The sequence below is a fragment of the Pezoporus wallicus genome, unplaced genomic scaffold (genome assembly GCF_028554395.1).
Source record: "Pezoporus wallicus isolate ANWC-B61680 ecotype Strahan unplaced genomic scaffold, APGP_CSIRO_Pwel_v1 contig_3489, whole genome shotgun sequence".
In the NCBI taxonomy this organism is placed as follows: domain Eukaryota; kingdom Metazoa; phylum Chordata; class Aves; order Psittaciformes; family Psittacidae; genus Pezoporus; species Pezoporus wallicus.
The window spans coordinates 164625-181161 of NW_026635093.1; the positions used below are offsets into that span (position 1 = coordinate 164625).

General features: G+C 46.7%; 3 protein-coding genes across 9 annotated transcripts in view; 1 reads left to right on the forward strand and 2 right to left on the reverse strand.

Annotated features, from left to right (window-relative positions):
• Nucleotides 1-16537, forward strand: part of COL11A1 (collagen type XI alpha 1 chain) — a 456680-nt gene that overhangs the window by 131273 nt on the left and 308870 nt on the right. The window lies entirely within an intron of this gene.
• Nucleotides 746-7193, reverse strand: LOC130595395 (choline transporter-like protein 5). Its single transcript, XM_057402057.1, has 4 exons — nucleotides 7045-7193; nucleotides 3776-3888; nucleotides 3214-3345; nucleotides 746-962 (listed from the first exon to the last, which is right to left on the reverse strand). The coding sequence occupies exons 1-4, from the start codon at nucleotides 7137-7139 to the stop codon at nucleotides 871-873; spliced, it is 432 nt and encodes a 143-aa protein (XP_057258040.1). The 5' UTR covers nucleotides 7140-7193; the 3' UTR covers nucleotides 746-870.
• LOC130595277 (pancreatic alpha-amylase) lies at nucleotides 7783-12255 on the reverse strand. Its single transcript, XM_057401876.1, has 10 exons — nucleotides 12063-12255; nucleotides 11333-11479; nucleotides 10928-11125; nucleotides 9860-10090; nucleotides 9364-9497; nucleotides 9151-9273; nucleotides 8938-9037; nucleotides 8610-8731; nucleotides 8374-8499; nucleotides 7783-8048 (listed from the first exon to the last, which is right to left on the reverse strand). The coding sequence occupies exons 1-10, from the start codon at nucleotides 12228-12230 to the stop codon at nucleotides 7859-7861; spliced, it is 1539 nt and encodes a 512-aa protein (XP_057257859.1). The 5' UTR covers nucleotides 12231-12255; the 3' UTR covers nucleotides 7783-7858.

Here is a 16537-nt window from a genome sequence, read left to right on the forward strand (position 1 = left end):
AGTGACCTTTCCCTGCTGCTGAAAAACTACAGAATGTTAGCACTTCCCAGCAGGAAGTTTATGAACTTCCTGAAATCCTTCTACCTGTCAAGGTTGTGAACAAAAGTGCTTCAGAGCGTTAACAGTGTTCCTGTATTGTCATGAACAGGAACTGAAGAGGATAATTCAGTCCTGCCAAAATTAATTGCAATGCTTTGACTGCACAGTAGCGTAAGACAGGAAACAGGTACCTGGCTGAAGGCAGAACCTCAGCATTTCCCAATCCCATTACAAAAATCCTAAACCCTGACTCCTGAGAACCATAACACCAACAGAGAGGGCAGAAAACTACAAGCAAGTGCACACAGATAAACTCAGAGCTAACTCCATGTGCTCTAAAAGAGCCCTACTTCCGAGGCCCTCAAGGCCTTAGCTTATTTGCAATTAAATCCAAGGGCGTGTTAAGTCCATTTCTCCTTTCTTATATTCCCATTAAAACAAACCCAAACCAAACTCAAACCACAACTAAGAGTTGGCACTGGATAAACCAGGAACCACTGTGAATAAAGCCTATCCAGATTTCAGAAAACACAAAATGAAGAGGCCTCCCACATCTTATGTGACTTATGCATTTCCAGAAAAAAAGGTCTTTCCTAAATTAAAAGCCCCAGCCAAAACAACACCACCTCTACCACTAGTATATGTCTCTCTGGAGACAATCCAATGACAGAGCAAAGCTGGCAGCTGTAGCTCTTAGGCTCCTATTAACAGTGCCCCACACTGGGCACACACCTCCTTGCACCCAGGATACATGGGGCCGCTAACAGCGTCTGTACTCTTAAGGCAGGGAGCTGGGAGATAAGAAATGTCTTACTGCAAATGAGAAAGCTCTTATAAGCACAATGCAATGGCGATCAGGATCCCATTCCTTAGGAAGATCAGCATCAGTATGATTATGACCTCAGCACCACAAAGTATTACCACTGGAAACACACAAAAGTTAGGTTTATGAAGAACCGAACCAACAGGCTGCCTCTGTAATTCCCCCCTCTCCCCACCCCTTGTGTTTTGCACTATTGTTCATGAACTCCATAGAATTCCCTGCTGGAGCAGCTCTTTCCTTCTCTCACTGCAGCTGCCAATCATCAACCCCATTTCATAGCTTTGGGGGGGGAAATTCTACATGCCCAGAGTTTGTCAGAATGGGCACGACCCTGCCAGTTCACCCCTAACAAATTCTGCTTTTCATAACAAGCATTTTGCACATTTATACTCTAATGCTGCTCATCTGTAGTATTTAGATACAACAAATAAAAAGGAGATGAAGAGTCAACTTTGCCTGAAGAGTGCAGTTTTCTGATACATACTCCTTTAACATTTACGTGTACTTAAATCAACAGGCTCGTCTGAGCGTTAGCTTGGCGTGAGCTCCTTTCCCCTCATTCCTGTCAAAAAAACCAAAGAGGCTTTGTGAAGCACTTCTGAAAACAAAGGGGCTTTGGTTTTTTTTTGTCCAGTTTTGGTCAAATGATTTTCACCTTCCAGCTGTGATGCTGGAATCACACAAACTTGCTCTAAGGTTAGAGAGCTGAGAGCACCATGTCCCGAAACATTTCCTCTCTTAGTTGTGAGCAGTGTTTGATTCATAACCCAGATCTTGTTTAAAGAGTTGGCTTCTCTCTGATTTCTATTTGTGTCACTTCAAATCCTACTGCTGCAATAGGAAGCAAAAGAATTCTCTGGACTCCACCTCGAGAAGGCAGAGTCTTAAATGCCTGAAGCACACCTCCTCTCACCCTGAGACACATCCCTTAATTCTGGGTGCCTCAGAGGGTTAGACAACAATTAAACCAGCCCAGCGGTGGTGGATGGTTACACACAGCAGGCCCTGTCTCCTCCAGCTGAAACCAAGAGTTCTGTGGAGGGAGAGGAAGACAAAGGGAAGGTATCCCTCAGCCGTGGAGTCTGGAGGTTTGCACAGGGACAGGGGAATTGGCTTCAGGTCCCACAGCTTTGACACAGCCTCAGAATCCAGACCCAGATAGTCAGAGATGATGTTCAGTTGCGATCCCCAGTACTGATAGCAGTACCCCTAGCCATCAGAACTGCACGTGGCAAGTGACCCCTGGGGTGCTCAGAGCCACAGACTTTCTTCAGAACAAAGGTTTTGTTACACACATTTCAGCACCTATTTTTGATATGGTTCTCCATGAAGGAATACATAGGCAGGTTGCTTTGCAGTTGGTCTCAGGCCAGTTCAGATCTCTTAAGTTAACGTAGCTTGTCCCCATTAGTAGTACCTCAATTCACTCATCTGAAAGTGACACTGACCTCTGGATAAACTGTACATTGGCTGCTAAGAATCAGGCAGGGGAGTTACACGGAAAGATGGAATAAAATCCTAATATTCTCTAGGGCCAGCATGCTAAAAAGCTCTGCCTCAACAATATGCAAAGATGCTCCTGAGCTCAATGATCCAACACAGTTACTTGAAGACACAAAGCAGAGAAAGCAGACTAAAGGAGTAAACTACTGCTCTATTCATTTAGCTACCAATAGGGAGAAGCAGTGCTTTAGGCTATGTGCCATTCATCATCAGTTAGTGCCTTCTAATAGAGTAGTAACAGCAGCACAAATAGTGTTTGACAGGTATTTGCTCTCTCTTGTGCCCCTCCTTGTCTTGTTCCAGTAGGATTGTTTTAAATACACTGCCCTTGTAAGAGAAAGCAGTGAAGCACTTCTGAAAACCAGAAGTGATGACATTTGTGATGGTTCATTACACAGCCTCAGGACAGCCTCCAAGAAAATGCAGTGACCTGAATGTAAACAGGTCTACAAAAGATGCACAGAGTTATTCGTCTCATTTCTGGGGCCCTCCAGGAGGGGGCATAAACAGACTGAGAGACAAAAATGCCCCTCCTTATCTTCATCGGGACTTAGTTCTTGCCTTCTGCTTCCCCATTGTGAAGACTGAACACACGGGAAGTAGAATGCTAGGAACACAAGCCTTTTTCACTCTCATCACTAGTGCGACTGCATTCTGGCCCCTTACACATACGCTAGTCGCTTTGCAGAAAAGGTAGATTTTTGTACTATACAAAGAAAGTGAATTCTGATTACTTCTATGAGCAACATATGTAGAGGAGGAGATTTAACAAGGCAGAAACTGTAGCAAGACAGCGACTGAATCTTCTGAACATCCCTTAACGGATACCAAGTTTAAAGGGCACTTACTAAATGCTAACCATGTTTGCCTCAGCTGCAGGTGCACTCTCAAGTCTGTCTGGAATCCAGCACCAGAAACAGTGAGCTCAGATCCAGGTATTCCTTTAAGATGGTCGTACTCCCAGCGACAATGCCAGATGCCTGTTAAAAATCAATCAATATCAAATGAGCGTTTTTGAAGAGTGCAAAGACAAGGTTGGGGTTATTTAAATCTTTGACAAGTGAAGCGTTTTGTCCTCAGCATGTCAGGGAAGCAAAACTAAACACGCGTTACTGCGAGACTAGCCAGCTATAACATCACATCTACAGATAAGAAAGATCAGTACAAGTGAAAGTGGACTAAGTACACTGGGGGTAAATAGTTCAGGTTACTACATCTGGGGCTAAGTATCAGCACAGCTGGATTCTTACTAAATTTCGCTGCCATTTAGGCCCTTCTCATTTAATTGAGTCTAAACCTAGGCACTAGTTCTCCCAACTACAGCATTTAACTGATGTAATCACTTGCTTTCCTTGCCCAAAATCAAGCAATAAGGAAAAACAGCCTCAGAGGCTGGAGGATTACACCTACCATAACCTATAATTCCAGTCACGCCAAAGATGAAAATCCAGAAGAGAATCCCAGCTGTGAACCTCAATAACACAAGGAAGAGCAGACTCACAATCATTGCAACGAACAGCCCACTAGAAAGACAAGAAACAGAAACCCAGGGAGAACAAGTGTGAGCATCTTTCTTGCACGCCTCTTACTCCAAATGAGGGTCCCTTCGTCTCGTGTAGGAGAACGGTTTGCAAAAATGTATTTCAAAATCTTCCTTATGAAATATTTCCTCATGGCTCTCTGCTGTTAGAAACAGACAGATTATATATGATGATCTGGACACAGCCAGAATTGTCTGCGTACACCGAGTTCTCAGGGTGCCTGAATGGGACCAGCACACGTCTGGTTTGGTCATTTACACTGGCTGACCAACTCACTGCCTTTTCCAGGCCATGGCCTAGTCTACAGCACACAAACTTAAATGGGAGAAATACCTGGGTGTGGGGAGGTTACTGGTTTATGTCCTCCATTTAAAATCCCTGCTTGCACAGAAACAATATTAGGAAAGTAACATTTGAGGAGCTTTCCTAGAAAAAAAAAGAATTCATTTTAGGAGGAAAACCAGTGATCCTTTCTACCCATCGGAGAAGAAAATGATCAGGGCATAGTGATGCATAAAAAGAACCTGTTCAGAGCCATCAGTGGGACCCCTAGGATGGACATCTCCAGTGTCTTTATCAAGTCTGTGCTAAGGAAACATTTGCTTTCATTTCACTCCCAGAAAGCAAGTCAGAAAGGAAAGAATGACTGCAAAAGGCCTTTACTCAGCGGGTTTCTTCTAAAGCAATGCAAATAAAGCAGTGTGAACAATGGTTCCATCCAACAAAGATCCAGCTCAGACGCTTCACAGAACATTTCATTTCTCTAGAACTTTGAGGTGTTACATCAGAATTTTGTGTTAGAACAGACTCAAAAGAAATGAAACCCTTTTCTTCCCTGTGGTCAGGAACTTCTCTTCTGAACGTTCCCAGTTTATTTAGCCAGTGACTAAAGATAACAAACGGGTCAGCCTGACCACAAACAATCAAAACCGGATGTCTTGGGCAAACTAAGCCAGACGGGCAGAGGGACAAGAAAAAGAACATCAGTTTATTTAGTTAAGCCTTTGTAAACTGGTCTTAAGTCCTAGCCCCTTAGAGGCTTCCCAGCATGATGCGTGTTCCCTTTCTGAATGGCTTGTTTGAAATTCAGAATGTATTCCTCAAAAAAAGCACTGTCATTTTGGAGTTCCTGACTCTCTTCTTCAAGGCAGTAAGATACCTTTATCTACGGTTAGCTTCAGATTTGCTCTAGTAACACCAAAACTGAATGAATACATGGTAACAACTGTCATTAATAGAGTGCTTCCCTTAAACTGAGCCTTGAAAGCAGCAGTTCTTTGGGAGTAGGATAAAAAGAACAGAGCAATTCCATATTAGATTTTTAATCCCACCTCCTTTCACCATCAGGCCTTCACTCTCATCACCCAAACTCTGGCACTTTCATATGTTTGCCCAGAAATCACTGGATGCATGCTGTCATTTGGTGAAAAGTGTGAGGAAAATTCTACCCAACTACTTTAAAAGTAACAACAATCCCTTATAAAAGTATCCTATTTGAAATGGGGAAACTGGCTTCAGTATGGAGAAAGTCTGTTCAGAAAATGGTCAAGTCTCTCTCCAGCCCATCTGTTGAGCAGCATCTCCTTTGAGAGAATCTTCACCATAAGTCTGATTTCAATAACAGATCTAGAGAGAATGGCCATTTAGGCATATATACTCACAGATCTGCTGCAGCAAAATAGCTACTTCTTTTGTTTTGGTGCTGCATTTTTACTAATTGCTCATTATTGAGTAATAATTGCAAGATAAAGCTAACTCTGTTCAGTAGTTTTTGTTCTTTAAGTTGCTTTGCCTGCTGCACTGGATTTGTGTATTACAATGAATTTAACTACATATTGCTAGTATCAATTTGGAAATTGGGATGTGTTTTATATAGATACTCACGACATTTAGCAACTGCAATTGGTTTGAAAGTCTCGTAATCAAGAATTTTTAGGTTTGGAATTACCATGCAGATGGGTCCTGCAACAGAAGACAGCAGCACCTCTTGGGTTTCTGCCTGGTAGGATATTCAAAAGCTACTCCAGACCATACTGTATGCATGTATGCTGTGCTATCCTTACCTCACATACAGAACCATAACAACATTATGGCAAAGCTTAAAAGTAGGTTTGGTAACAAACACGTACGTGATCAATTCTTCAATTCCCTACACATTCCATAGTGAGTTTGGAAAAACATAAAATTACCCATTAGAATCTTACATTAAAATCCAGTACCAAGAAATAGCATAGTCTTCAAAACTTTTTACTCCAATTGATCTTGCATCCAGGATATTACTGATGCTGCTGAGAAAAGACAAGACTGCTAATAGCAGAGAAGCAGAAAACTGCTCAGTGAAGCAAAAGGAGGACTTCTTGGAGTTGTTTTCCTATCCTGAAAAGTGCTTGCCCATATTAACGTTTCCTAAGAAGAAATGAAGAATCATCTTGTCAAAGAACAAACAATGTAGTTGTAGATGCCAGAAGAAGGAAACTTCCTAAGGTGCGGGTGCTAGCACTGCTGGGAAGGTGCTAGAATGTGGCAGCCTCAGATCCAGAGGTAAGAAAAGGTACCCCTGTGCTCCAGACTGCCTGAGGATGGAGAGTAGCTGGTTGCTACCCAGCATTGGAGATGCTTGCTGTCCATCTGCAAGGGAGGTGCTGTCTGGCATCAGAGCCCAGGACGTTGCCTTTTGACCTTCAGACGTGTGCTAAAAACAGGAGCATGCTGATGAGGTGAGATGCAAAAGTACTAGGACAATCCACAGTACTAGGAAGGCTGCTGTAGGAAGGAAGAGCTGAGGCCATCACTGGCTGGCCCGAGTCCTGCTGCATGAAGACTTCAATTTGAACCTCCTTTAACTTTCCTTGCTATTAATTTTGGCTAGGAAAACCAAGTGGAATGTTTTCAAAACTGACAGTCATTCTGAGGAACACTAAAGCTTTTGGCTCCTTGCTCATTTCTGCATACCACAGTGCTGGTTTTCCCTACTGGAACTTTGCAAGTGCTCAGGCACAGAAACCATCTACCAGGAAGTCTCGTCTGGGTACCCTCAGCCATTTGATACAACAGATTCTGATCTTTGTTTTTCAATTCCTAAATTATTTCACAGTCTCAGAATCCAACACACAAGCACTTAAGAAAGGTAAAACCTACTTTGCAGCTCCCCTGAGGTCGGTTACGTTTCTTGTTTTCCCTCTTCCATCTTTGAAGGTAGTCTGATTTGCCACAGCTAGCACACCACTCTTCATGGAGAAGTCCAGGAAGCATCTCTTAAGAACTATTCAAAATACCAAAAGAAAGCAGAAATGGAAAGCAATGGAAAAAGGAAGCAATGGAAAAAAAGACAGAAACTATGGGTAAGACAGAGAGAGGAGGAGTTTATAAAAGAGAGAGACAAGGACAGACGTTCACATACTCATTTATGTTGCCCTGCTCTTTGCTGCACCAAATCCTTGGTTTCATTCCAAAGGGAAGAGTAGGTCAGTCCTCCTACACAGCTGTACGTCACCTTTATCTACTGGTTCTGCACTTTCCTTATCAGGTTCCTCTTTTCTTCCCTCTCTGATCTTCACCTCTGGCTGTAGGCAAAAAGAAGGTAAGAACTTCTTTGCAAATGATTTTCTGTCTTTTGGGTCAGTACATCATTTTTCATACAGATTTTTAATTCTTTAGCGCTTCATCCATTATTTTCTCTTTTTGACAGCCTGGGCCTGCTTTACACAATCTCTATTTTAAAGCATGGAAAAAAATAACAGCACTTCCTTATTTGCATGAGCTTCTAGGTCAGTGACAGATACTCTTGAGCTCTGAGACCTCTGCCTGTCTACTCAAAAGCACCTGCTGACCACAGTGACAAAACCAGCTTTTTGTCCCCTTAATTCCTCTGCCTGCTCAAATACCAGGGAGTCACCAGTTACGGGGGAAACGGTAACGCAGAGGCCAAACGGAGAAGGATGTTTCTCCCGAGTTACAGCTTGGCGTTAACGTGAATTGCCATGAATGGATCTTCAGCGTGGTTACTAATCTGGAAATTAGCCATTCCATCCCCAGAAACATACACCTGACTTCCAGTGCATCGGTTGTCCTCCTTGTCTCCGGAAATAACATCACAGTAGGTACCAGCAGGCAGCCCCGTTTGCAAATTGACGTTCATATCCCTACGCGAAAAGAAGAGGACCCTCTTTATCCAATGTTTCCCAAACAGGTAATTCAAACCGGGTATAGAGGCTTTCTGAACCTGATGCTACTCCCTCACTTTGAACATTTGGCAATGTAGAGGCTGAGCTTTCTGATCCTAGCCCCGCTCTGCTCCCTGCACTCCCATTTTGGCTCTCTAGACCTGGCATGCGAGCCAAGGATCTCTGGTGCAGGCCGGCGTGAGCGCCCTCATCAGGAGAAAAGACCGTTCTCCCTCCCATCGGCAGTGCTCATCAGGGATGCTATGCTCCTCTCTGAGGACACGGTCTTCTCCCACTGACTTACCAGTCATCATTATTGAAAACGATGAAGCCTTGATTGCCACGGCCAAAAGCTACTTGGTTGCTGCCATTGTCCCACCAGTTGGAGAAAGGCTGACCGTCCACCACGTTACGGAAGACAACCATGTTCCTGAAAATGCAAGGGATCGCTGTCACTGGGGCTGCGAGGGCTCTAAAGCCACGAGGAATACGAAGCAAAAGCAACAGCTCTTACTTCTTTTCGTCTCCCCAGAGACCTACCTGATTTGACGCCAGCGATGTTCACAAACCCAGTCATTGCCACAGGTAGTGTCTGCGTTGATCGTAACAGCCTTTGTTGACCCATCTGAGTTACTTGGTGGTCCAACCCAGTCATTGACGTCCTGCAGTTCAAAGGAGAAGGTTAAAACTTCTCACCGAAAAATTCAGAGAGCCTGTCTGTAGACAAAAGCTAGGGGGGGGCGTCCACCTGCTAGATCCCACGTGGGACAGAGAGATCACTTCACTAATCTAAACACACCAGACTGCTTCTCTGGCCCTCTTCTGATCCTCCTTCACCATGAACCTCTGTTCAGCATGACGAGCTTACCTGTCCGTTTACAAAATTTCGTGGCCAGCGGAAACTTGACATCACACGTGTGAACCCATACGGATGAGCGAGCATGAAACCGACTGCCATTTTGTAAAGCCTGTTGGTTGGACAAAGAGAGTCATGAGACGTGGGACGAGAAACCGTGCCAGAAAACAGAGACACAAACGAGCAGATGGGAGAAGCATCGCCCGGACAAGAGCGGTCCTTTACCTGGCATCCCAGAAGGTCAGAATGGAAGCCCCACCGGCCCCGTGCCCCCGCTGGTTGTCGTGATTATCCACAAAGACCAGGGCTCTGTCGGAAGGCACAAAGCCCCAGCCTTCTCCCCAGTTCCTGGCCAAAAACACAGAGACTTGAAGTTACCCTGTCCACCGGTGCATCCAGGCTACCCCAGTGCGTAAGTCGCAGCATCCTCATCCTTACTTTAAGTAAGCCATCTTTTCTCCATTCCACTTGCGGATCACCGTCCCCAGTTTGGCACCGTATTTGAATTCTGTCACTCGGCCGTTTCCAAAGTACTCGCTGCCTGTGATCGGCTCTCCACCCAAGTCAATTACCTGGTACACAGAGGGGAAACTCTGCCTCTCTTCTTGTCTCACAGAGACAAAAAAGGCAGTGTACAGCCCCCAGCATTAGCTCTTGCTTTGCTCTTGGAGAGAAAAGATTCAAGTATGTTTATTTCTCCTGTGCAGGTCAGCTCAGAGTTGACAGAATACACGGTGAACACGTGTGAGAGAACACAAAGAGGTGAAGTTCAACGGCAAGAAGACGTGGAGGCGTTTTTAGAGAAGTACTTGGGACTGCAGGGCTGCTCCAAAGAAAAGCTTATCTCTGTCTACAGCAAAGGCCACCGAAGGAGGGAGGTACAAGAGGTAATAAAGACAAAGACAAACCATTGAGGAGAAAACATGGAGATTACCTCTTGGTAAATGAAAGGTCTTGTTCCTGCAGAAAACCACTGAGTATTTAGATCTTTCAGCTTGTCCAGAAATGCTTTAATGTCCCCAGGCCACATATGCTTGGCAGCATCAATTCGGAAGCCTGCTACGCCAATATCAATGAGATGGTTCATGTACTCAGCAACTTCTGAGCGGACATAGTCCTTCTCCAGGGCCAGATCAAGAAGGCCAGACAAGCGACAGTCCCGGACCTGGAAAGTGAGGGGAAAAAAAAACCCGAAACAGTTAGGAGGTGCCACTCTGTCAGCTTGTAACACCTTCCAGTGAAATGCTTACATGTTTCGAGCCATAAAATCAATTCTGTTTGTTTTGTATCTCTCATTTGCCATATGACCTCATGCTCGGCATATAAAGCTGTGGGAAGAAGAAGGAAGGGGGGACGCTGCGAGAGAGGAGGGTTTGTGATGTAGCCCCACTGTCCTGGAGATGGCTGAACCGCTGCCTACGGTCGGCAAGTGCTGACTGAATTCATCGTTCCGCTTTGCCTGCGTGTGTGGCTTTTGCCTTCCCTGTTCAGCTTGTCTCTATCGCAACCCCGAAGGAAGAGCGGTAACCTTGAGAAAAGAACTGCCACACATGTCATCAGCCAAAACAAGTCAGCCGCCCAGCCAGGGTCCCACTTTGCGCTGCTGTCAGTTTTCCATGGGAGCTCCCGATCAATATCAGCTGAGTTTACGAGCTGTAAGAAAGAGCTCACCGGCTGAGCTGAGTACACTGGGCCCACTGCAGGAGCCAGATCCTGCACATGCCTACGGGCAACATGTGAGGAGGGCTCTTGATTTCTCACTACTTGGAATGTTTGGCACCACAAGTGCCTTTCTTGTACCCATGCTCACTACTTCATTCACCTGTCAGGTGACCAAACACAGCTTCTGTGAGAAACAGCTCCCTTTCTTTGGCCTTACTGTAATGTTTACACAGCAGGGTTTAAGAAAAGCAGAACAAAGCAAAACACAAAAACCAACAAACAAACAAATTGGAAAAGGAAAAAAAGAAAAAGCTTTCCAACTTTTGTCTGAGAAAGTTACCTGATAGATATCACCGTAACTTTCAATTTCTCCACTTCCACTTTTACATTTGCCATCATTGAAATCCCAGCCAGAGTATGGCACAGCTGGAAAATCTCTGTTGCCAGCATTAAAGTAGCTTCCGCAGGTAGAATGAGTGCCTGAGCCACCCCCGGAGCCACACATGTGGTTGACCACAGCATCCACATAAATGCGCACCTGGAAAAGCAACAAGTGCATTTCAGTATGGTTTGCAGAGATGGTGAAGGGAGAGACAGAGCTCCACCACATCACCATTCACTTGAATTTGCTGGTCCCCTACAGTTCGTTCTCAGTTTATGCCTCCTTTGAGGGCAGCAGCACTAAACTCCCTCCACTGACACGGCACTCCTTGCCGTACCAGATACAGATTGTCAATGCACTTACTCCAACGTTGTTGCATCTGGTCACCATGTCTCTGAACTCGTCTTCATTTCCCGACCGAGTGCAGAGTTTGTAGCTGATGGGCTGGTATCTTTCCCACCAGGGTCTGTTTGGGTTAGTAATGACAATGTTTTCATTTGGAGGCGAAACCTGTGGAGGAAACGGTGCGCTTTGAGGGGAAATCCACTGGGTTTATTTCAAGGTTTTAAGGGTCACACCTGCCCTCGGCACCTCCGCCCCTCAGGGGCAGGCTTGCGCCTAACCCAGTCTCTCTCACCCACAGTGTGAGCTCAGCTCTGCGAGGTGTCTCTCTTGCAGGCTGGCAAGAAAGAAGTTTGCTTTTGTTCCTGTGGGCTGCCCAGGTCCAGCGTGGGCCTGCTTCCAAGGACACGCGCATGGCAGGGCTGAAGCCGCAGGAATTCTTTTCACTGCAATAGTGACTACCTTAGGAACGCCAAACCTCAATGCTTATGCACATCCCTTGGAAGAAGGTAAAGAGGGAAACCGAGCTATTCAGGGGAAGCCCTTCAGAGGAAAGAGTGCCCCTTTCTAACTGATCTGCTAGAGAAACAAGATCAGGCCCTGGCCCAGCAGGCTGTGGGGTTACGGCTTCCGTCCTCCCCTTCCCAACGCCAAAGTGACTTGGAGCTGGCTGGCTCTAATTCAGGCATTCTGATTTATTAATCAAATGCCGTGCTGCCGTTTCCCGACCTACTCACAGGAAACAGCTTACCTGAACTCCTCCGAATCCATAAGGAGCTAAATAGCGCTCACACTCAAGAGCAATATCGGCCCAGCGCCATTCAAAGAGATGTACGATAGACGTCCTCCCGGCCTGAGTGTTGGGGTTGTACTGCCCCCAGCAGAACCCTACAGCTGCGAGCAGGAGGAGGACTTGCATGATGCCGTCAGTGTGGGGCTGCGGTCTCTCTGCTGGCAATTTATACGCCTGCAAGATGAAACGCTTCCTACTGCAGCTGTCAAAATTCACACAGATCAGATACTATCAGTTATTATTTGGCTAGCTGGCTCGATACCCTTCTTCCGTTTTGTTTCTTCCTGGATTGCCCAACAGCTGGAGATAAAACACCTTTTCACAATGATTGTACTTTATCATAAACCCAAATTCAGAATCATACTCTTTCCAATCATGCAAGCATAGATCTCCAAGGGATTCCAAGAAGTAATGCACAGACCCTCAAGGGGAGCTCTGCAAGGTAACAGGAAGGGAAGGGGATAAAAAGACACCTGGAACTTCAACAGTGCTAGGAGAAGGAATGACTTTGCCAGCATTCACAGGCGTCCAGTGCTCAGGATCAGTCCGAGCTCAAACCAGGCTACCTCTCAAGTCACTAACAGAAGTATCACACAACACGTCACGGGGGGAAGGGCTGCACCGGGTGAGCCACACTGGTAACCAGAAACTGACCTCTTTTCGTGCCTGAAGGTTTTCTGGCCTCACTGCCCAGTCTTTGCTAGGGACTTGTTGCTGGTTTTCCTCCCTCGGTTGTACAGAGTAGATGTTGTCCTACATGATTAAACGTGATCGGGCTGCACGTGGTTCCCTCTCCAACAGAGACTCTGCGTAAGGTTGACCAGCAGGTTCAGTGACCAGTGGTTCACCTGAGTCAAGGAAGGAAACCCAAAGTCAGCTGTAAAGTGATTACTCGCTCTACTCGCAGCAAGAATTAAACAACACTGAGAGAACATGGAAAGCAGAGAGACCCTGACATTCGCTGAATATCTGTGAGGAAACCAAAGAATCTGCTAAACGGCACATCCACTCCAAGATAAAAGAAACCTCAGTGCACTTTGTACCCCAACTGCCACAGGCATGTTCTTTCTGAAAGTAGCCACGCCACTGAACATGTCACATGCCTTCTTCTCCTTGCCAGAATCGGTCTTCAAGGACAAAAGGCAGAAGCAGGACCCATTTGCCCACCTGTTCATTTACATGTCACGGGCGTTACGAAAGGTTTCTTTTTCCACTACAACTATGACAGACTAAATTACTGCAAACGACCTTGCCTACTCGCTGACAGCAAGGAACCTGTAAGATGATTACACATCTCGTGATTACCAGCCAAGTGAGAACAGACCCCTCCCTACCATTCCTCTGTACTAACGAGAGCAACCAAAAATGTGCCCCCAGGTAATTTCTACATCACTGGTCCCGGTGTGCTTCCACTGATGTCATGGCATACCGCTGTCTAACATTGTGTTTCCAACGACCTGCGTTTTCTGCTGAAACACGCTGTTATCTGCCAAAAAGAGGAACCACCTGTCCTTGATAGCACGAGGCAACGGGTAGAAATTGATTTCAGGGGTGTTCTAACACAACGCAGATGGGAACCCAACCCTCTGCCGCCCCTGTCTGAAAACTGTGTGGTTTAATCCATTTGATCTCCCCATAGTGTTGGAAGCCTGGTGGCGGGGGATCCCTGGAGGATGTGGGTTCCAGGCTTCAAAATGAGACCCTCTCATTACCAGGCTTTGACACTGCAAATGTCAAACATGACTTTACTTGCTAACTTCAGTAAACCTGCTTTTAAGCGGGCCTGCTCCTCTATGTCCCTATGTGGCCGTATTACAGCTCTGACCTCCGATACCATGCTAACAACGGCAGCGTTTTCCCAGTGCTGTGCTGCAGCGTCAGTGTGTACGCAAGACCTACCAGCATGTGACTGAGCAGTAAACCCTGACACAAGAACAAAGCTCAGAGGAGAGAGGAAAGAGTGACTTGGCCAGGAGCCTCATGGAAAATAATGCAGGTGTTGATTGTCCACAGGTGTTGCAAAGGATGCTGACTTGATCTTAGCACAAAGAGGGCTGGAGGGTGGCCTTTATTTTAGGTAAACAGCCATGTCATTGGGGTGCATCAGCTCCTAGGGTAACACTCTATCCCTGAAATCATTCAAACAATATCAATATCTTCCTGGTTTAGCCAGACAGGCGTGGGGAGGAGCGTACACATGGCTCAGCACAACAGAGATTCTAAAAACTAAAGAGCTAACAAAAGACTTTCCAAAGACGGCAATGGGCTTTAGCTGGTTTCAGCCCACATACTTCTTTCCAGCGACAGGAGATGTCCAGCATCCTGACAGCGAGGGCATTACAGACACCACTAACGGAGATCACGTCGATACTGTGACTGAACTGTATGTCACAATTGTTCTGTTTTGCCAGGTGTCACGCTTGTATTACGATTTCAGCATATTTTGTATCACACGGCTGAGTCAGAAAAAGGATCTAGCGTCAGTTGTCTTCAAATAAGCAGACTGGGTATTAAACGTTACACCCTGCACGTGTGGAACAGCTAACAGAAGCTGGTCTGAGAGCATTCGACTCTGACCCAGTCAGACCAATCCCAGTGTTATCATCCACCCCGCTGCTGTTTAGCTTCACCAAGCAAATAAGCAATATTGCTGTGTTCTATCATAACGACGGTTTGAAAGGTGTGTAAAGGCAGTTAAGCGTGCCTGCGCCTTAAGTGCACCATCCAAGCATCCCTAGACGGATTATTAAAAAGGAATCCGTACAAGACTAAGGCAGATGGCAGTCTTAAGGCTGCTCACAGAGAGATCTTACCATCACTTACCATCTTCACAAAAGAAAAGAACATGTCTACATTGACTGCTGCTCTCCAGACAGGTGAGCATCTTAATACACTCCAAGGCTGAGATTGCCCTCCTTCTCAGGAAAGAAACAGTGCTCAGATTGCAGTGGTATCTGCCACAGCAAGTCCCCTGACAACCCCAGGAAAGGGTAGCAAACAGTGGTCTCAGACACAGCTATTACAGGAAAAGATAAAGCTGTCCTAGCTGAAGGACCTAAAAAGTCATGCCACAGGGAAGACACAGCCATCACCTTGATGGTCAGTTTTCAGCTGCCGAAATACTGCCACTGTCACGCCGCTACATGAGATGTCACGCTTTTAGACCAGCTTTCCTGAAGAATGGCTTCAGGGATGTTGCAGCACAAAGTAGATGTGGACCCGTCCCTTTGCCAGCCCCGTTTGCACAACAAAGAGAGGAGCCTGTCTGCTTCCATGGAGCAGAAGGGCTCCCTGCCCTGACCCTGGTGGCAAGAGACAGGTTTGCAAAGAGCTCTTACCATCCTGCCACATGGCTCTCCCACCCTTTGACATCGCCCCAGGGAGCAGCCTCAGGGGCTGTGTTTTGCCCGCAGGTCCCCTGCCCTCAGCAAGGCGGTGCTGGCCCCAGCGAGCAAGGGGCGGAAGGTCTAGCCTCTGGGATCCGCACACTACCTGGCCCCTTCCTCCCACAACATCGCTGCCTTGCCAGGCACTCAGAGCCCTTGGGCACGCTGAGAGCCGATATCCACCCTCCAGCAGCCGCACGCTCTCCCTCTCCCACCACAAAAGGCAGGTGTACCCTTAAGAGTACACCTTGACCTCAAAAAGAAGACGTCCAGGCATTCCTCTGACAGTGGCCCCTCAGGACTGCGTCGCAACGAGTATTGTGGCCACGCAGACATTCTGACTTAAGAGCAGATTCACATTGAGCTCGGCATTTCCTCACGGCCGACAATGAAGTCGGGAAAGCCGCCAAGTCTGTGCTCATTCTGCGTAGTTCTCAGAGATGTTACTGGATAGGCAAGCCAAGCCCTCCACAGAGACAAGCATATGCTGGCGGAGATGCCACTGTCAAGAGCTCTAACCGACGCTTGAGTAAATGGTGCCCTTCTCAGGCACCTTTGGAACGGCCACAGTGAACATTTGTCCCCAGCAGGACGCTGGGGCTAACCAGATAAGGTCTGTGCTTTAGATTCGTACAGGCACAAGATGAACGTGAACCAGGCAGCCCGCTGGCTTGACTGGTGTCATGGGCTGCAATAAATGAATGGGCCTGGCACAGCTTCCTCTGCCGACGCAGAGCCCGGGCTTTGCTTTGCCGCAAGAAACAGATGCAAATCTCCTGGGTGCGCAGGCACGACTCGCAGCTGACTGCCCACAGCGTGGCTCATCTGGGATGCAGATGTATCAGTATGTATCGGCCTTGGAAGTACCGCATTCCTAACTCGCCCACGTGTTGGTTTGGGTCCGATTTATTTCTTCTAGTTTACGCTCTCCCCTCTTTCTCTGATGTGGGAAACGGAGTGCTGCATCGCCTTAAAACACAGCACTGCACTGCCACTAGTTGTGACGCGAGAAAGTTACCGTCCAGTTCATTAAGGGAAAAAACACGA

What these genes read in the sequence shown, in the direction of transcription:
- LOC130595395 (XM_057402057.1), bottom strand. Translation starts at nt 7,139, where the DNA reads ATGAAGAGTGGTGTGCTAGCTGTGGCAAATCAGACTACCTTCAAAGAT. An exon ending in GACCTCAGGGGAGCTGCAAA is followed by an intron (nt 3,889 to 7,044) that starts GTAGGTTTTACC and finishes TTGTCTTTCTAG; the next exon opens with TGGGCTGTTCGTTGCAATGA. An exon ending in GACTGGAATTATAGGTTATG is followed by an intron (nt 3,346 to 3,775) that starts GTAGGTGTAATC and finishes GATTTTTAACAG; the next exon opens with GCATCTGGCATTGTCGCTGG.
- LOC130595277 (XM_057401876.1), bottom strand. Translation starts at nt 12,230, where the DNA reads ATGCAAGTCCTCCTCCTGCTCGCAGCTGTAGGGTTCTGCTGGGGGCAG. An exon ending in CTGACCTTCTGGGATGCCAG is followed by an intron (nt 9,038 to 9,150) that starts GTAAAGGACCGC and finishes TCCAACCAACAG; the next exon opens with GCTTTACAAAATGGCAGTCG. An exon ending in CATCGCTGGCGTCAAATCAG is followed by an intron (nt 8,500 to 8,609) that starts GTAGGTCTCTGG and finishes TTGCATTTTCAG; the next exon opens with GAACATGGTTGTCTTCCGTA.